The sequence below is a fragment of the Eretmochelys imbricata genome, chromosome 1 (genome assembly GCF_965152235.1).
Source record: "Eretmochelys imbricata isolate rEreImb1 chromosome 1, rEreImb1.hap1, whole genome shotgun sequence".
NCBI classification, from domain to species: Eukaryota; Metazoa; Chordata; order Testudines; family Cheloniidae; genus Eretmochelys; species Eretmochelys imbricata.
The window spans coordinates 232284721-232305966 of NC_135572.1; the positions used below are offsets into that span (position 1 = coordinate 232284721).

General features: G+C 44.2%; 1 protein-coding gene across 1 annotated transcript in view; it reads right to left on the minus strand.

The window, feature by feature from the left end:
• Window positions 1-866: 866 nt before the first annotated feature.
• The window catches only part of BORCS5 (BLOC-1 related complex subunit 5), a 125569-nt gene continuing 105189 nt past the window's right edge, over window positions 867-21246 (minus strand). Inside the window, exon 4 of the mRNA XM_077825382.1 lies at window positions 867-1714. Coding sequence (XP_077681508.1) covers window positions 1484-1714 — 231 coding nt within the window. The 3' untranslated portion in view covers window positions 867-1483. The remainder of the gene's footprint in view (window positions 1715-21246) is intronic.

Sequence of the window (21246 nt, forward strand, 5' to 3'; positions counted from 1 at the left end):
CTGCTTCAGGATTCCAAGATCTGGGCCTGCGGTAGCATGCTCCCTGTGGAATGGTGTAACGACTACTCAAGCCAGGTACAGGTGTGCTTTTCACCCTCCGTGGCATTTTCTGGTTAAAGTAACAAGCCCATGTTTGGGCCTGATTGTGGGTCCTGATTTCTTTCCTCAGGTCGCTACAAGCCAAAAGCAGGGAAGGGTTCCTCACTTTTAAGACTAATCACGAAGCAGCCATTCAGGTCATTACATATTTGTGGCTTACACAGCACCGTTCATCTAGAGAGCTCAAAGCACTGTACACAGGTGAGTAAAGTATCATTACCCCGATTTTAGAGACTGAGAAACCATGGCCCAGAGAGGTGCACTGACCTGCCAAAGGTCACCCAGCAGGCAAGTGAAAGAGCTAGGAATAGAGCCCAGCTGTCTATGTCCCAGAGCAGAGCTCTTCCAGCACCAGTACACTGCCTCCCTTCCAGAGCTGCGTGGTGTTTGCAATAGAGTGAGAACGTCCTGTTGCCTTTGGAGCAGTTTTCTGAGCACAATCCCGAAGGGCTGTGTGGTTTTAGTCATGAAACACTGCACTCACAACTGCTCTCAGAATGAAGGCAGCTGAGCCAACACACCAAGCTCAATGGACACTTCAGCCTCCCTTCCAAGATAGAGGACTACAGTCTTCCAGCTAAAGGCAGCAGCAAACAATCTGACTGGCATGTTAAAGGCTCCCATCACCTCACATTCATCTCTTGATGCAAAACCAAAGGATGCCAAGGTTTCGATAGAATTGCTCTGGGGTAAATGTCCCGGATTAGCGTCACTACGTGGGGGGTTAGAGCAGGGCCTGTATAACAATAATGACACAGACACATGGAACTGGAACAGTTATTCATTTACAGCCCCACAAATTAGTAAGACCATAAAAATAGGAGCCTCAAGGAAAGAGATGCTGACTAGAACTGAAAGGGAAACTTCCTTGCCACGCAAACCATGTTAATTACAACAACAGGCAGATTTAATAAGCCTGTTCCTGGTTCCACATTTTCACCTACAAAATATACATGTTTCCAGGGCTGGGGAATATTGTAAATATCTGCCAGCCATCTAATTGTCCACTTCTCAAGTGGCATGGAAAGTACGCTACAGGGTTTCTTACACCCAATACCCCTTTGAATTTTTTCGAAAAAGATCAGGTGGAGGAATCGCTCCTCTTTGAGGCTGAATCTAGTTACAGGAATGAAGCACATGTTTCAGTACAGATGGAGGTGCTATGGGGATAAAGGAAGGGTAAATTTTCTTCTCCAAACAATCCGAATAGGGAGCTCCTTTATTCCTGGCTGTACTGTTTCAATGCACAGTTCTGGCAGCTGAGACGGCAAAAAGTCAAGCAACAAAGCGGTCTGTTCCAAGGGACTGCCAATCAGGCGTGCTGGAAGCGCAGCGTTGTGCTGAATGTGTGAACGAGAAGGGGAGGAAAGGGAGTTTGGAGCCACTATAGCTTGAGCTCCCGGTCAGGTTTCATGGTGAAGGGTTCCAGCCTCTCGCTTTCAGGCAGCATGCTGTTTAGCTTCTCCATGAGAGGGACCGTCTGGTCAATGCCCATCTGTATGCGGCGGAGGATCGCAGACATCTCGTTGACCTTTTGGATCTGCTCTGCATACTTGGCGTACCTTTTCTGGCGCTCCTGCATGAAGCTATAGAGAGTTTCCACTGAGAGGTCCATCTGTTTAAAAACAAAACAGGGAGGGCCACGTTAGGCTAGAGTTTCCAAATGCCTTTCAGCGGGGCACATGACTCTTACCAGTGATCAAGTGTATTTGTCAGTCTGCCAGATTTACCAGTAGCTAAAAAGGCGCTTCTCTAGCAGCTCTATCTTGCCCATCTCTACAATTAGATATAATATGTACCTACCGATCATGGAAGTGGTATGGATCAGTTAGTGCTGGAATAGCACTCTGCATTTATATCGCTTATTTCATCTTCAAAGTAATTCACGATGCATCATCTGTTCCCAGCTTTCTAATCTACAATTTTAAAACCTATTAAGTGTTCCAGCTGTTAGTCATTTCTGATGAATGCATGACAGGATAATTCCTTTTTTTTTTTTTAAAAGGATTTTGAATATTGACAGATCTAGTGTACACATCTCTCTCAGTCACAGCAGTTGGGAGTATTTACATTCCAAACCCTCAGGAACCATCTAAGACCCCAAATACCCAAGCTTGCAACGGCTCAGTCATATGATCACACACTTGCACACACTTCAGTTTGCTGACTATTCAAACTCTGGTATTTCCAAGCACTTGGGCACAGGTCATGTCTCTGGCACGCAACATTGGTAAGTGGGAGTCCTCAATCATCAGTTGAAGTAAGATAAATATACAGAATTGTGAAAGTACTACATTCAGTCTCCACAGAAAACTACCTCCTCAGTCACGAATGAAGAAATGCTAGGTGGTGGCTACCAGATGAAGGGGAGAAAGCGGGCATGATGGCTTCACTTTAGCCCACAGGCCTTCTGCTCTCATTGTCACCAGTTCAAGTTACCATTGTGGCACTTGAATTGGCAACATCACTGCAGTGAATTTCAGGAATCCAGTCACACTACTGTAATATGGGGAGGAAAAGAAGCATTTTTGATCATGGAACTCCTTTCCTATTTCCTCAACCAGCACCGCTTTCTGTTGTTCTGCTGGTGTGAACAGGCTTGACCAAGATTGCTTATTTTAACTAATAGTGGACATTAACTAATAGTGTTAGATTGAAGGTGCTGACCCCAGTAACTGGAAGCTCAACAGTGACTTACAAACTAGCTAGCTTTGCTGATCATTTCTGCACTGTACACTTTTCCACACAGCACTCACTAAACAACTGGGTTCTGTCCCAGCATGCACTAGGGAAGGATACTCTGGGAGCAGACTCTTTAGCTGCTCCAAAGTTCTGCTTGTGAATCGGGAGGGGATGTCCCCAAGACAATAGAGAGGAGGAGTGAGCCAAGGTTTTGTTGAATGACCGTTGAATTCAGTTGATGCAGTCCACATCAGCAATGTCTGGCAAGAGCTCAGGAAGAAAAACAGCCGGGAAGGAATCAAGGCAAAAGTAGTCAGGAAATAATATTTTGCTAAGGAACTGAAGTTACAAGTAGTATTAAAATAATATATGTCTGTTTAATTGCCCTGCAGATTTAGGAGCATTTTTTCTATCACCTCCACCAGTGCCGGATACAGTATCAATTAACCTTTAATTCTTTCTAGCCTGCTTTCTGTCACTCTCAGGCTGAAATCCTTACTTTCCCCTCTGTTCTTTCCTGTGGATTCCTCCCGCTACCCTTTCACACATGGGACAAAATAAAAGCCAGCAGAGCAGGAAACTCCAAATCGTGTGGAAACAATTTAAGCCTGCTTAGGGGTTTCCATTAAAACTTCAGCTTAATACTTTGATGCTAGTTCTGTAAATTGTAGTGTGTAAAAGCAGATCACCACCAGGTCGGCTTGGCATGGAAGTAAATTCAATCCAGTGCCTAAAAATGAGCCACCTAATGAGAGAGTGCTGCGGTATGGTAGGCAGTTGGAATCCTTTCAAAAGTCAGCATGCCTCATTAAACAGAGCAACACGGAGGCTGAAGTAGAAATCTCCCCTGGTTTTAAAGTTTTCCTCAAGATACGTTCTTCACATGGCCTCAAAACCCCAAGCAATAGGCAAAGCTCATCTTTACAAAAGGTTTGAACATAATAAACAATCAAATAATCAGAATTAGCAGCTTCTATATAGCACACTTTATTAATAGATCTCTGGACACTTTGTGAATGTGAGTAAGAATCATTATCCCCATTTAGGGAAGTGGAGGCACAAAAAGTTTCCACTTGACCTGCAAAGAGGAAAAAATAATGGGCTTGTGCTACTTTGGATGTGCACACAAAGGCTAAAAAAGAGCCAGTCCCCCCCCCAGCCCCCAAAAAAGGTGGGTGAGGTCACTTGGGATGGTTGGGTTTTTTCCACATTAGTAATTCACGTTTTGTCTGCTCTGGAAGACTATGGCAACTGCAGAGCTGGCGATCTCACAAGAAGGGTGAAATTTGCGCGTCTGATTGAGGGGAGATGGGATTTTTGATCAGACTGTTTCAAAAATAATGTTTTGTGTTAGCATCTGTTTATAATGCCAGCGCCTATCTGTGTATTTGGGCCTGTCATTGTTACAGGGCCAGCTGCACCTCTGAAGTCAATGGGTGTCTTTTCCTTTACCTTAAGGGGCTTTCAGGTCTTAAGCAACATGCCCAAGGACAAATAAGAAGTCTGCATCAGAGTCCAGAACTAAACATAGACTTCTCAAGTTCCAGTCCAGAGTGTGAGCAACACTACAGTCCTTCTTAATTTGGACTTGAGGAAGAGGAAGTGTTTATCAGTTAGGGTGCAAGAACTCAAAATACACATCCTCCAAGACTTCCTCCCTTCCCTCCTCCTGTCCAAAAGAATTCCTCCTGCTAAATTTAGGCTTCCCTGATTTTGCATTTTTATAGTAAAACAGGATTTTTCCCCCACCCCCACATAAAAAAGTTAAGTCTTAACAGTGTAACACAGTAAAAACAAGTACAAGCCCAATGTTTTTTAAATATGTTCTTTTGCAAGTGAATGGCAGAGTCAGCAATAGAATCTGGGTCTGCTGGTTTCTAATCCAGTGCCCTAGTCACTTGGCCAGTAATGTTGAGAGAACATTTCATGCACCTAAGAAGTAAACAGGCAGTGTGTTTACAGTCATGAAAACTGGATCTCAGCCAACTGTGGTTGAAACACTGCAGAGGACTTTGGAGGCGAGAAACTTCTTCAGACAGGAGATTAACTTTGTTAAGTTTAGGCTCCAGAAAACGGGGTATGATTTTGTTTTATTCTTACTTCTATCATTTGAATCTTGAATCTTTGATAACAAATGTATTCTGATTTTCACTCTAAATATATCTAAGTGCCGTGATATTAAGCAAGGTGCTAATCCTGAGCTGAATCATTCAATCTGGTGTGCATTGTTCCTCTGAGGCCAGCAGACCTGATATTACTGTGAGCATTCAGTGGAGAATGGACTGAACACACTATAAGGGAATGTTTCAAAAGGGACTTGGGTGTCTTTGTTGGTAACCAGAAAGGCAAAGTAAGGGCTGGTAAGGGCTGGCAGAGCTCAAAGGAGAGTGCCTGGGTGGCTGACGGTGCTGGTGCTGGAAACTGACACCCAGTTAAGCACAAGAGTCCCTCATGATGAGGCAGGGGCGTAACAAGGTAACATTCAGTCCTGGGTACCCCAAGAGCTGATGGGGAAAGCATTACAAGTGTTTAATGATATGGATGTAAGTGAAGCTATATGAAATGTGATGTTTTTAAATTATTTCCATTAAAAAGGTTTCAAATTACACCAGAGGCTTATCGCCTCATATTGAGGAACCTTAAAATGCTTGATATATTAAGTCAAGGAGAATATGTGCATTAAATGGTGGATTATTTGAAAAAAACAGATTAAGAGTAAAGGGGCAAACACCCGTGACAAATCAGTGGATTTAATAGCTCAAGAGCAGTTCTCTGAGATTTGCACTGAAGAAGTGTGAATTGCTGTGTGGCAGAAAACTCCTATATCAGTAGAAGCAGCTGCAGAAACAGCTGACTTATACATACAAGCAAGGCAATGCAAGGAGCACAAGCCCCAAGGAGAAGGACAAAGATTTGGAGTAAAAGTGGGTCCCTGGTTTGTCCGTAGGAATAAGGAAGAGGGGAAGTAAAGTCCACCCAACCCCAGTACCACTCTCCTCCAAGGACCCCAGCCCAAGAAGATGGTCCCTGAAAGTGTTACCATGTGCTTCCCCTGATCACATGAAAAGGGAGCGTCCTATGAATGAGTTCCAAAGTCACTCAACAATCTGTTCGGGTTAATATATCTATCCTGGAGTCAGAAATTTCAGTGGTGGCAGAGGGAGCTCTGGTTAACTCTGTCAGGTCTGACCTCTCGGAGGAGGACAAAGAGTTCATTAAAATGGCCAAAGTAAATGGCAAAGTCTGTCAAGGCTAACAAAACACTCGTGCTCAGATCTCCCTAATCAGGAGAGATGTGGTTCAGGAAAGCAACATGCTCTCTGGGGAAGAAGTGAACCTGCTACTGTTAGGTCAGGTTAAAATGACAATGCCTTTAACATGCATTCTACTGGAACGGGAAGGTTTAAGGGGTAACTTAAAAGTGGGAGTTCTTGAGCATTTACTAGCTGATGTGCTGGTTGGTAATGATATGCTCTCACTGCTCAAAGCTGTTACTATTGTGACACGTAGTAAAAAGGAATATGTCTCTCAGCTCCCAGACGTGAACACTGAGGAAGGAAAGGTGGATTCTCTCTATCAGCAGACAACAGTTTTGTGTCTCAAGGTGCAGAAGGAGGGGGAGCCTTTCTCCTTATTTGTGGCCAGACCTCCTTGCAAGCAAAAGCGAATCAGTTTTTGATGTTGAACAGGAAGCAGACTCTCCCTAGAAAGCATAAAAGGAACCATATTCATCAAGCCCCAAATCAAGAAAACAGGGGAAAGGTTTTTTGTACACGAGGGAAAGGATGTACAGAAAAGCACCTTTAGGGAAAAATAGAAGGCCTGGGGAGCCCTACAAACAACTGACTGTGCCACTAAGCATTGTGGGGAGTTAGTGTTACTAACCCATGACTCCCCTGGTGCAAGTCACTTGGCATCAGAGAGGACATATGAAAAGTTACAAACAGCCCAATACTCTGAGTATTTATGACCCAATATTCAGAATGAGGGAAAGAAATATTTGAGACTTATGTCAGCAGTGGAAAAAGCCTCTAGGGCCCCACAAGGCTTCCATGCACTCATTACCAATAATCAAGGAAACACTTTTCCAGGGTAGCCATAGATATTGTTGGGCCAATGCCCCAAGCGACTCAGAGAGGAAAGAAATATATGCCAGTAACAGTGGACTTCACCACAAGATACCCAGAGGCAGTTGCTCTGTCTACTATAGAGGCTGAAAGGGTGGCTGGGGCTTTGTTCGCTATATTCAGCGGAGTAGGTTTTCCAAAAGAAATCTTATCAGATAGTGGGTCAAATTGCGTCCGCGCTATTTACTGTCTCAGTTAGGGAAGATGTAACAGGTAAAACAGCTGAGCTCTGCCCCATATCACCCATGAACAGTTTAGTTGAAAGCTTCTGTGGGATTCTAAAAACAATGATGGGAATATATGCAACCAAAAGGGCAAATGGCTGGGCTATAATGTTACCCACCCTGTGTGTTAATTGCTTTGAGGGAAGTACCCCAAGAGTCCACTGGGTTCATTCCATTTGCTCTCCAGTCTGGGAGAAAGGTCAGAGGTCTCATCAGGGACTCCTGAGAGGGTGGCACTGGGGCTAAGGGGGAACCAGTGACTGAATAGATACAGAAGCTTAGGAAAGACCTAAAGTCTGATGGAAATGGTTCAGCTGAACCTCAGTAAAAGCCAAGCTGCACAGAAAACGTGGTATGACCACAATGCCTGCAAATGATCACCTGATGTTACTCCTTGTAAAAAGGCACAAAATGGGACCCCACCACCACCAGGTCCCAAGGCTTGGGCTCCAGCCTGAGCTGAACGTCTGCACTGCAACTTTATAGTCCCACAGCCTGTGCACTGTAAGCCTGAGTCAGCTGACACGGGACAATCGTGGGTGTTCTACTGCAATACAGACATACTCTGTTGAGCCCTGCCTACCCCTATCAGGCCATATCAGACCATTGGGAAAACACATCAGTAAATTCATAAGGAAATACAAAGTATGCTAGAAATAGGGCTAATTAAAGAGTCAAACAATCCTGGGCCTCACCAGTCATCAAGGTTCCTAAGAAGGATGGGACTACAAGGTTTTGTGTTGATTACAGAAAACTTAATGCTGTCACAGTACCTGATTCATATCCTACGCCCTGAACTGATGATATGTTTAGGCAAGGCAAAATACTTAAGTACTCTTGACTTCAAAAGAATATTGGTAAATCCCATGAGCGAAGCACAGAAAAAAAACCCACTTTCATTACTTATTTGGGACTTTATGAGTTCAAAGTGTAACCTTTTGAGTTAATTAATGCAGGAGCCACTTTTCAGAGGCTTGTTAATAAAGCATTAAATGGGTAACAGACTATGTATGGGCTTATATTTAGGATGCCCCAATAGTCACCAAGTCTTGGTCAGATCATAAAAACCACTTGGGAATTGTGCTGATGAAACTCAGAGAGACAGGTCTCACTGTGAAAGGTGAGAGAATGTAAAATAGGCACAGTCAAATCCCTTATTTAGGGCACAGGGTAGACGGTGGCCAAATTTCTCTTGAAAATGGAATCTATTGTTAGCTGGCCTAGATTGCAGACTAAAAAGCAAGTCCAGTCTTTCATAGGTGTGGCTAACTACTATTGCCGATTTGTACCCGGTTTCAGTGACATGGTGTCTGCTATCGCAGAGTGGTGCAAAAAGACAAAGACAAATAAAGTAGTGTGGATAAAAGCTTGTCAGAAAGGTTTTGATGAGGCAAATAAAACCCTGTGAAGAAAGCCTGCTCTAGCCAGTCAGGTTTTGACAAAATACTTGAACCACGTACCGATGCAGACATGGGTTTAAGTGTGGTACTGATGCAAACGGGGAAGTAATAAAAAGCATCCCACTGCTTTCTTTCATAAAAAACTGACACCTACTGAACACAATTATTCTGTCATAGAAAAAAGAATATTATGCTATTGTGTGGGCAAGCAGTTAAGGTCCTAGCTATTTACCAGAAAATGTAGGATCCTAACAGACCATTCTCTCTTTTGGTATGGCTACATTGAACCAAAGGTACCAACACCAAACTACTACACTGAACAACTGCTCTAAGAATATGGCATTGCAATTGTGCATATTAAAGGGAGAGAGTATATAGTGGAAGATGACTTGTCCGGGCAAGAAAGTTATGGCCAGACAACTATGGATCAGCCAGTGGCTAACCCCACTGCATCAACATAAGGAGGGGAGGTGTGACCCAAGAATCTCTTAATGCCAACTGGTAAGGGGACAACAGGAATGTCTTGATTCTGATATGTCCACTCTGGTTCACCAAAAAATGTCAAGTGAGGTCTTAAATGAAAGCCAGGGTCACACTGGTCATTAATATCATTGTGAAATGCATTTAAGGAATTATGTTTATGTACTGAAAACATGTCCTTAGATTTTGTATCAAGACATGAGTCACCAGCAGAGGTGAAGAAACGGGTTTTCTGCCAGACAAGAGATGTTTATTCACCTCTCTCTGTCATATGTAAATTAAGCACTGTAAGCCAGCACTGTTATCGAAGAGATGTGAAATCAACAGGGCAGCCGCATACAAGAACAAGAAGCCACAGGGGCTTACGCTGTCTAAGGGTATGTCTACGCTACGAAATTAGGTTGAATTTATAGAAGTCAATTTTTAGGAAGCTATTTTATATAGTCGATTGTGTGTGTCCCCACTAAGCGCATTAAGTTGGTGGAGTGTGTCCACAGTTCCTGCAGTCTCCACTGCCCACTGGAATTCTGGGTTGAGCTCCCAATGCCTGACGGGGCAAAAACATTGTCGCGGGTGGTTTTGGGTACGTTGTCAGTCGCCCCTCCCTCCATGAAAGCAATGGCAGACAATCGTTTTGTGCCTTTTTTCCATGCAGACACCATACTGCTGTCAGCAGACAGTGCAGTAGGACTGCTAACTGTCGTTATCATCCACCGCTTCCACTGCAACTCTGCTCTCCTGGTACCATGAATCCTCCTCGCAGGTCCTCTCGTCGTTCTGTATAAATATCTATTCTCGTGGCAGCCGTCGTCACCCACCGCTTCTGCTGCAACTCTGCTCTCCTGCAGACGACATACCACGGTAAGCATGGAGCCCACTCACCTCACTGCTGCTGTTGTGAGCATTGTAAACACCTCACGCATTATCCTGTACTATGTGCAGACTTGCAAAAGCAGGCAAGGAGGCGACAACAGTGCAATCATGATAGTGATGAGGACATGGACACAGACTTCTCTCAAAGCACGAGCCCTGGCAATTTGGACATCATGGCGGTAATGGGGCAGGTTCCTGCCGTGGAATGCCGATTCTGGGCCTGGGAAACAACCACAGACTGGTGGGACCACATAGTGTTGCAGGTCTGGGATGATTCCCAGTGGCTGTGAAACTTTCGCATGCGTTAAGGACACTTTCACGGAACTTTCTTTTTCACTTGCTTTCCCCTGCCCTGAAGCACAAGAATACCAAGATGAGAGCAGCCCTCACAGTTGAGAAGCAAGTGGCGATAGCCCTCTGGAAGCTTGCAACGCCAGAAAGCTACCAGTCAGTCGGGAATCAATTTGGAGTGGGTAAATTTACCGTGGGGGCTGCTGTGATCCAACTGGCCAATGCAATCACTGAGCTGCTGCTATCAAGGGTAGTGACTCTGGGAAATGTGCAGGTCTTAGTGGATGGCCTTGCTGCAATGGGGTTCCCTAACTGTGGTGGGGCAATAGACGGAACGCATATCCTTATCTTGGGACCGGACTACCTTGGCAGCCAGTATGTAAACTGCAAGGGGTACTTTTCAATGGTGCTGCAAGCACTGGTGGATCACAAGGGACGTTTCACTGACATCAACGTGAGATGGCCGGGAAAGGTGCACGATGCTCACATCTTCAGGAACTCTGGTCTGTTTGAACAGCTGCAAGAAGGAACTTATTTTCCAGATCAGAAAATAACCGTTGGGAATGTTGAAATGCCTATAGTTATCCTTGGGGACCCAGCCTACCCCTTAATGCCATGGCTCATGAAGCCATACACAGGCAGCCTGGACAGTAGTAAGGAGCAGTTCAACTATAGGCTGAGCAAGTGCAGAATGGTGGTAGAATGTGCATTTGGACGTTTAAAAGCTCACTGGTGCAGTTTACTGACTTAGTTAGACCTCAGCAAAACCAATATTCCCATTGTTATTGCTGCTTGCTATGTGCTCCACAATATCTGTGAGAGTAAGGGGAAGACGTTTATGGCGGGGTGGGAGGTTGAGGCAAATCGCCTGGCGGCCGATTACGCACAGCTAGACACCAGGGCGATTAGAAGAGCACAGCTGGGCGCCCTGCGCATCAGAGAAGCTTTGAAAACCAGTTTCATGACTGGCCAGGCTACGGTGTGACAGTTCTGTTTGTTTCTCCTTGATGAAAACCCACCCCCTTGGTTGACTCCACCTCCCTGTAAGCCAACCAACCTCCTGCCTTCAATCACTGCTTTCAGAGGTAATAAAGTCATTATTATTTCAAAATCATGTATTCTTTATTAATTCATCACACAAATAGGGGTAAAACTCGCAAGGTAGCCTGGGAGGGGTGGCTGAGGAGGGAAGCACTGGGTGGGGTGGTGGATGAGGGGAGAAGGGAAGGACAAGACCACACTACAGTTCAAAACTTATTGAATGCCACCCTTCTGTTGTTTGGGCAATTCTCTGGGGTGAAGTGGCTGGGTGCCCGTAGCCTCCCTCCCCCCACGTTCTTGGGCATCTGGGTGAGGAGGATATGGAACTTTGAGAGGAGGGTAGGCAGTTATACAGGGACTGCAGCGGCGGTCTGTGCTGCTGCTGCCTTTCCTGCAGCTCCACCAGACGCCTGAGCATGTCAGTTTGCTCCCCCATTAGGCTCTGCATTGCATCTTGCCTCCTCTCAGTGTGCTCCTCCCTCCTCTCATCACATTCATTTAACGCTTTCCTGGACTCTGCCATTGTTTGCCTCCACACATTCTGCTGAGCTCTTTCAGTGCGGGAGGACTGCATGAGCTCTGAGAACATGTCATCGTGAGTGTGGTTTTTTCGCCTTCTCATCTGTGCTAGCCACTGAGACGGAGATGATAGGGGGAGTGTAGAAACATTTGCAACTGCGGGAGGAAAAAAAAGGAAGAGTAATAGTTAAAAAGATACATTTTAGAGAACAAAGGGAAGACTATTTCACACTGAATCAAGCGATTCACATTACATAGCACATGTGCTTCACTCCCCACCACAGCGTGGCTAGTTATCAGGGAAGATCCCTCTCAGCCAAACGTGAACAGCTCAGCACAAACGGGCCTCCCCCCACCACATGGCAAAGGCTTTTAGAGTACCTCCAGGAGAGCTTCATGGAGATGTCCCTGGAGGATTTCCACTCCATTCCCAGACACATTAACAGACTTTTCCAGTAGCTATACTGGCCGCAAATGCATCCCAAGTCTTCAGGGCAAATTAATCATTAAACACGCTTGCTTTTAAACCCTGTATTATATTTACAAAGGTACACTCACCAGAGGTGCCTTCTCTGGCTTCATGGTCTGAGAGCCTGCCTTGGGAGGGTATTGGCTCCAGGGTGATGAACAGTTCCTGGCTGCCAGGGAGAAGGGATTCTCCGCTTGCCTGCTGTGCGCTATCCTCAACCTTCTCCTCCTCCTCCTCATCCACAAAATCCTCATTCCTGTTGCATGAGACTCCCCCCTTGCTGGTGTCCACGGACAGTGGTGGGGTAGTGGTAGGGGCCCCCCCTAGAATTGCATGCAGCTCATCATAGAAGCGACATGTATGGGGCTCTGACCCAGAGCGAGTTTTTTGGTAGGCTTGCCTCAGCTCCTTAACTTTCATGCCACACTGCTGTGTGTCCCTGTCGTAGCCTCTGTCCATCATGCCTTTGGAGATTTTGGCAAATATATTGGCATTTCATCTTTTGGAATGGAGTTCTGCCTGCACGGATTCTTCTCCCATACAGCGTTCAGTACCTCCCATTTGGTCTATGCTGGAGCTCTTTTGCGATTCTGGCACTCCATGGTCACCTGTGCCGATCAGCTCTGCATGGTCACCTGTTCTGATCAGCTCACCACGCTGGCCAAAGAGGAAATGAAATTCAAAAGTTCCCGGGGTTTTTCCTGTGTACCTGGCCAGCGCATCTGAGTTGAGAGTGCTGTCCAGAGCGGTCACAATGGAGCACTCTGGGATAGCTCCCAGAGGCCAATACTGTCAAATTGAGTCCACACTACCCCAAATTCGACCCAGCGAGGTCGATTTTAGCGCTAAACCCCACGCCAGGGAGGAGTACAGAAATCGATTTTAAGAGCCCTTTAAGTCAACAAAACAGGCTTGGTCGTGTGGAAGGGTGCAGGGTTAAATTGACCTAATGCTGCTAAATTCAACCTAAACTCGTAGTGTAGACCAGGGCTAAGAGTACAGACAAGGAACTTTGAGGATATAACTAGAAAGCAAAGAAAACACTGCAGCTAGGAAGTAAATACACTGCCTGTTTACATTAAGGAAAATGGGATTCCAGCCAACCTTGGCTGAAATGCTGCCGAGGACTTTGGGGATGAGAGAAACTTCTTTAGACAGGAGGGAAGCCTGTTAGTTAAGTTTAGTCTCTAGAAAGTGTGTCATGATCTTGTTTTATGTAACCATTTGTTTCCAGTATTCTTGTTCTCTATCACTTGAATCTGAGAGAATAAATGTATTCTGGTTTTCTATAAATATATAGAAGTGCTGTGATATTAAGCAAGGTGTTAATCCTGAAATGAATCATACAAGCTTGTGCCTACATGTATCTTTGGGGGATTAAAGACCTGGTATTTCTGGGAGCGTTCAGTGGAAAAGGGGCTGAACATTATAGGGGAATGCTTCAAAGGGCCTCTGCAACTGGGGGCCATCTATTGTTAACCTGCAAGGGAAAATAGGGACTGGCAGCGCCCAGAGGAAAGTGCTTCAGTGGCTAACAGGGGTAACTGATGGAGGCAGGGGTAACAAGATGACTCACAGTCCTGGATACCCTGACAACCATCACACAATTCATGGCATTTTGTGACATTTTGCACATACTGAATAGTTGCATTTCATCCCACAATTATTTCTGACCCATGCTGCTGACCAGAATGAAGATGTCAACTTAGTCAATGGAGGATTCAGATCAGCACTGGACGCTACCTTCTCCTTTTCAAGACACAGTGCAAAAAATAGTATTGCAAAAATGAATGATTCCTATTTCTGAGCCAGTGGGATTTTATAGCACTTTTACAGTGAATACACGTTGAGCAATGGGAGGTTGAGGTCACAGCTTCTAATTTTGATCTCAATTTTGTCCTCCCTTGTGCTACTCACACTTTTTCATAGTTTCAAGATTTAATATGGGAAGAGAAAATACAATGAAAGTTTCATGACTCTTGAGCTTTGAGGCAAATTTTTAAAGCAGCGTTTGCCATGTTGACAGTGGTAGAAAAATATATTCCACAAAAAATGCTTTGTCATTTCCAACCCCTCTTGAAATTTCCCTGGTGGCACAAAGATTTTTCTCTTTTCAATAACAACTTTGGAGATCCCAATGACATGTTCCAAAATTTTGGTTTTTGCAGGTTTCTCTTGTCCCCGTCGCCTTCTCTGCAGGCTTTCAACCTCTGTCTCTGCTGTGGCTCAGAGAACACTGCAATTAGAAGCAGATCTTTATTCTGCAAAACTCACTTATTAGAACAATGCCCTTTAACATAAATGGCCTCCACTGTGCACTGTCAGGTGCCTGGCTATGAATGAATGAGTTTCTTCTTGCAGCTGCACATAAATCACATCTGAAAATGACAGACAGGAACATGACTGCACAGAATATTAGTCATGATGAGCTGGTGTGGAAATTCTTTTAAATAAATACACTCCAAGCTGAAGACAGACCTTCTCTCTGTCAGAAGCTAGAGAAAATGTGTTTGGCGAATTACATTTTTGATAATGTTATGCAAGGTTAACACAATATCATGATGATTTCTTGATGGTGGAATATCTTCTTTCTCCCTATCTTTTATGCTTGAAAATGAAAAACATACAGGGTGAGTAACCTGGTCAGTGCATAACACAACATACACGAGATCCAGGAAGCCTGAACCCTGCTGTGCAAAAGCAATTGTGGATAGTTTTTTTCTGGAGTGTTACCAGGCCAACATTTGCAAAACAGATGATTTCAGGTTTTGTTTACCACTTCCAAGACCAAAACCACGTCAACCCCCTCCTTTTCCATTTATATAACCTATCTTTGATGCAAACAATGCCAAGGACTCGTTCAATCCACTCTCTGCAGAGATGTAATCTGAGCTAGGAGAAAAAGAAGCATTTATTCTAATTGGATGTAAAAGTCCTACTAGGATTTGAAAAAGTACACTGGAACCTGTACTACACACAAAGGGCCAAATTCCATGCCCCAAAAGCTCCATTTATTTCAGTGGAGTTTCTCTATGTTCATCTACATGATCCTTCATCACTATAGCGTCTGAGCTGCAGAGTGTCTTAGCTAAGGTTTAGCCAGGACGGCAGAGTCTGTAAGCCAAGGTCATTCATATTTTTGGATACAGGTTGTGCATATATTTTACTTAAAGCAACACCAGAGTGGTTTTTTAAAATAACTTCTGTAATTTTTAATGTGAACCTTTCCTCTCGGTTGCCATGTACATTTCTGGGCCTTCCACATATCCTGACTATAAGAACCCATCTTTTTCTCACAACCTCCATTCAGCACTTCCATATTTCTAACCAACTGGCATCCCCTTAACAAAACAGACTCAAGGTAAGATGTGACAGATCTCTCTCATCACTAAATGCTGCTATGAAGCCTCCTGAAAATACTATCAAAATTATGTGTTGTACTGCTTAAATACATCTAATGTTAGAGAGTCCTGTTCTCAGTGCTGTGCTGTGTCACTAAAAACACACCCAAGTTCCTGAAGGCCTCACAGAAATGTGTGTTGTGGACAACTGCTGTCCATTATCATTGCACATGTGCTAGCTCTATCCTTCTTCTTGCCTTTTACTATGGTGATTAAGAGTGAAGATGCAAGTTAAGAACAACTGGAAGGCCAAACATTTACTTAGTGTCTCTTTATCTGGATCTGTTGAGTGATGGGTTGGCGCAGTAGTAAGGGAAGTTTAACCCAATACTGACTTAAACATTTATAAAGTCAAAATTGTAAGAAGACCAAAATACATTTCACTGTAACTGCACTTAGCTCAGATCTAGACTGGAACACCACAAAATGCCACTTGGTATTAATTACTTCATTCCCTATTTCCCTGCCTCTCCACCCCAGGTATTTACAGTCTGTTCAGGGTCTTCCATTTTTCTCCCCATCATTTATAATACCTCACATTCAAATAAAAAAGGCGAAACATTTAAACCTAATAAAATTCAGTACTTTCATATGTCTCATAGGATTAATCTGTGCAACTCACGCTACCGGGACATTATGATACCACATGCTTTAGTAACAATCTTCACATGGTAGAACTGGCTGTCAGTGCAAGTGCCAGACATTTTACAGGTTTCAGAGTAGCAGCCGTGTTAGTCCATATTCGCAAAAAGAACAGGAGTACTTGTGGCACCTTAGAGATTAACCAATTTATTTGAGCATAAGCTTTCCTGAGCTACAGCCTCAAAGTTATTAGTTTGATTGTTGTTATGAGATTTGTGAAATCTGAATCATCACTAGGTTCCTGACTTCCTAGTCTGAGCTGCAGATTGTCCCTTTTTAGACTTTTAAAACTCTTCAGGAAGTATTAAATTACACTATTTTAACAGTTATGGGTGATTACTTATTTTAGGAAAGAACAAGCTTTTCTGTCTTCAGCAAAATTACAGGAGTTAAGAAAACTTGCTACCATGAACAGTTCAAACAGTATGTTCTTACCCAATTCTTTGAGGTATTTACCCGCTGCTGTTTTTTGCCACGAGTTTAATACGTTTGGTACACAAAAAAGTCGTAAACTTAGTCCTTTGACTTAAGCAATTTATCAGTCATTTGTCTCCCCGTCACTGGATTTTGCTCAATCGATTCAGATTTTAGAAAAAAGGTATTGCAATTCTTAATATTGCAAATTTTTCCATATTAGCAGGAAAACTCCCTAGTTGACCCAAATAATAAATCATTCAGTCAGTGCTTTTACAAAATATTCGGCACAGACTTTAAAAAGAGTCTCTGTGAGACAAGTCTTTTCCAGATGCATTAATATGCTCTACATGGGGCTACACCTAAAATCCATTCAAAGCTTGTCATGGACTGCTCACTTGTTAAATGAGATATCGCAGTAGAGTACATGACACTGGAGCCCTGGGATCTGAACTGGCTGCCTATTGGTTTCTGTATGGAAATTAAAGAAGTATTATTTTTGATCTACAAAAGCCCTAAATACCTTGGGATTCGCCTATCTGAGAGAATCACATTAAAGTGGAGTACCGAATCTGGTCCAAGAGATGCATATAGCTAAACCTCTCGGTAACAGCAACCATAATGTAATTATATTTAACATCCTTGTAAGGGGGAAAATACCAAAGAAACCCAACTTCAAACAGTGGAACTACATAAAAATGAGGAAGCTAGCTAAATGGATATTAAAAGGAACAGTCACAAGGGTGAACTGCCGACAAGCTGCATGGAAATGATTTAAAAACACCATAATAAAGGCTCAAACTAAATGTACACCCCAAATAACAAAAAAGTAAGAGGAACAAAAAATGCCACCATGGCTAAACAACAGCAGAGAAAAAGAGGCAGTCAGAGACAAAAAGACATCATTTAGAAATTGGAAGTCAAATCCTATCAAGGAAAATAGAAAAGGAGCATAAACTCTGACAAGTCAAGTATAAAAATATAATTAGTCAGGCCAAAAAAGAATGTGAAGAGCAACTAGAAAAATAAAAACTAAACAGCAATTTTTTTTCAAAAGTACATCAGAAGCAGGAAGCCTGCCAAACAATCAGTGGGCCAGGGACAATCAAGGTGCTAAAGGAGCACTGAAGGGAGACAAGACCATTGCAGAGAAGCTAAATGAATTTTTGCATTGGTCTTTACTGCAGAGAATATGGGGAAGATTCCCACACCTTTCTTTTCAGGTCACAAATCTGAGAAACTGTCCCAGAGTGAGGTGTAAACAGATATGGAATTGTCATACCCTAACTTTGAGATGTAATCTATCACTTAAATCAGCCTCTGTAACAGATGACCAGCCTCTGTACCAGATGACTGGAGGACAGCTAATATAACGTCAATTTTTAAAAAACACTCCAGAGGTGATCCTGGCAATTACAGGCCAGTAAGCCTAACTTCAGTACCAGGCAAATTGGTCAAAACTACAGCGAAGAACAGAATTAGACACATAAATGAATACAGTATGTTGGGGAAGAGTCAACATGGCATTTGTAAAGGGAAATCATGCCTCACCAATCTATTAGAATTTTTTCAGGGTGCCAGCAAGCATGTGGACAAGGGTGATCCAGTAGATATAGTGTACTTGGACTTTCAGAAAGCCTTTGACAAGGTCCCACACCAACGCCTCTTAAGCAAAATAAGCAGTAATAGGATAAGAGGGAAGTAACTAGTTAAAAGATAGGAGACAAAGGGTAGGAATAAATGATCAGTTCTCGCAATGGAAAGTGGTAAATAGTGGGGTCTCCCAATGATCTGTACTGGGATCTGTGCTGTTCAACATATTCATAAATTATCTCGAAAAGGGAGTAAACAGTGAGATGCTAAATAAAGTCTGCAGATAATGCTAAATTTCTCAAGATAATTAAGTACAAAGCATACTGTGACGTTACAAAGGGATCTCACAAAACTGGGTCACTGGGCAACAAAATGGGAGATGAACTTCCGTGTTGATAAATGCAAAGTAATGCACATTAGAAAACAATCCCAACTATATACACAAAATGATGAGGTCTAAATTAGCTGTTAACAATCAAGAAAACATCTGCTTATTGTGCAGTGGCAGTCAAAAAAACTAACAGAATGTTAGGAACCATTAGGAAAGGGATAGATAAGACGACAAAAAAAATATCATAATGCCACTGTATAAATTACTCCTGGGAGGATTCTGCGTGACTGTGCACCTGCAGAAAATCTCCCCCGCCCCCCAGCAATTTCCTGTGTTTCCCTGGAGAAAATGGCAGGGAAGCAAAGGGACACTGCGCATGGGAGAGGAGGGTGGTGAGCGACCATGGGCACAGTTTTTTGGAGGGGACTGTCCCCCTCCAAACAGGCGAGGCATGGGGGGGGCACATGGGGTTAACATGCCACTGCCGCCCCCCGCACCCTGTTCTGCAAGCGCAGAGCTGCCCGCTGTGTCTGGGCTCTGCTGACTCTGCAGCTGAATGCTGCCTTCTGGCTTCTGGTTCCCCTCCTGTGTGCTGGGAGCCTTCCTGTTTTTCTATTCTGTGCAACAGTGAGTGCCCGCGGTGGGGCTGGGGAAGAGGGGTGGGGGAAATGAGGGAAGAGAGAGTGGGGAAGGAAGAGGGAGTGGAATAGGGCAGTAGGAGGGGAATGTGGAAGTGATGGGAGGGGGATGGAAAAGAGAAGGGGATGGGGAATCGCAGAGAGAAGCAGAAGCCCGGTATGCTGGGTCCCCTCTGCAGCAGCTGGGGCTCCCCCATTAAGCAGGCCCATTGAACACTCACCCTGACAAGCCCTATCCCCTACACCTGGAGCCCTCCGATGAGCCCCCCACACCCAGATGCCCACCCCACTGATCCCCAACCAGCTGCACTTGGACCCCCAACCCATCAAGCACCACTCCCCCAGCACCCGAAGACCCCCACTGAGCCCCACACACCCAGACCCTCCCACCGAGCCCCATCTCCCCATATCCAACTTCCTGAGCCTCAACCACCTTCACCTAGATCTCCTGCAGAATCCCATTGCCCCTGCACCCAGAACCCTCCAATGAGCCTCTGTGCATCCAGATCTCCCACTGAGCCGCCCACACCAGACTGCACCACACAGAAACCTCTCACCCCACACCTGGATCCCCCCACACTAAGCCCCTCCACACTTGGATTGTCCTGGGCTGAGCCTGCCCACCCACACCTGGTGCACCTGGCACAGAGGGACAGAGCCCCAGGGTGTTTCTGGGGCAGGCTCAGCCCTTGCACTGGGTCAGGCTCAGGTGCAGCCTCACTGCCGAGTCCCTATACTGGGGGAAGCGGGGGCTTCAGGGTGATCTCCCACCTCAATGCAGCCAGTGGCCTGTGCTCCCCACTGCCATGCTGGAGCCACATTTATTTACTGACAAATAAAATTTGCAGAATTTTAAAATATTGTGCACTTAATTTTTAATTTTTTGGTGCAGAAATCCCTCAGGAGTAAATTAAATCCACGGTACAGCTACCTCTTTAATACTGCATGTAGTTCTGGTTGCTCCATCTCAGAAAAGATATATTACACTTGGAAAAGGTAAAGAAAAGGACAACAAAAATGATTAGGAGTATGAAACTACTTCCATATGAGAAAAAATTTAGAAGACTTGGACTGTTCAGTATAGAAGAGAGACAACTAAGAGGGATATTATAGAGACCTATAAAATCATGAAGGGCGTGGAGAAAGTGTTATTTACTCCTTCACATAACACAAAAACCAGAGGTCACTCAATGAAATTAATAGGCAGCAAGTTTCAAACAAACATTTTCAGGAGATGTTATGAGGCCACAAGTATAATTGGGTTCAAAAATAAATTAGATAAATTCATGGAGGATAGGTCCATCAATGTATTAGAAAAGATAGTCAAGGACTCAATCCCATGCTCCAGGTGTTCCTAAACCTCTGACTGCCAGAAGCTAGGACCAGACAACATGGGATGGATCACTCTATAACTGTCCTGTTTATTCCCTCTGAAGTATCCGGCATAGGCCATTTTGGAAGACAGGATACCGAGCTAGATGGATGATTCTTGTGTTCTAAAGGCACTAGCCCTGTCTACATCTTTATCAACCGCTAAAGTGCAGATTTTATATAAAAGAACAAAGAGTACTTGTGGCACCTTGACCACATATTTATCTGAGCGTAAGCTTTCATGGGCTAAAGGTCACTTCATCAGATGCATGCAGTGGAAAATAGAGTAGGAAGAGATATATATATACACACAGAGAACATGAAAAAATGGGGGTTACCATACCAACTCTAACAAGAGTAATCAATTATGGTGGGCTATTATCAGCAGGAGAAAAAAAAACGTTTGTAGTGATAATCAGGATGGCCCACTTCAAACAGTTGACAAGAAGGTGCGAGTAACAGTAGGGGGAAAATTAGCATGGGGAAATCCCCGATAATGTCACGGCAAACCTCATGGCTGAGCTTTGTCCTCACCACTGTTCCCTCTAAGCTGTGCGCGCGCCCTAAACCGCACACACACAGCGAAACACCGCATGCACAAAAATTTGCACGGAAGAAATTTTTAGTGCACAAGGCCTGTCAAAAATTAGC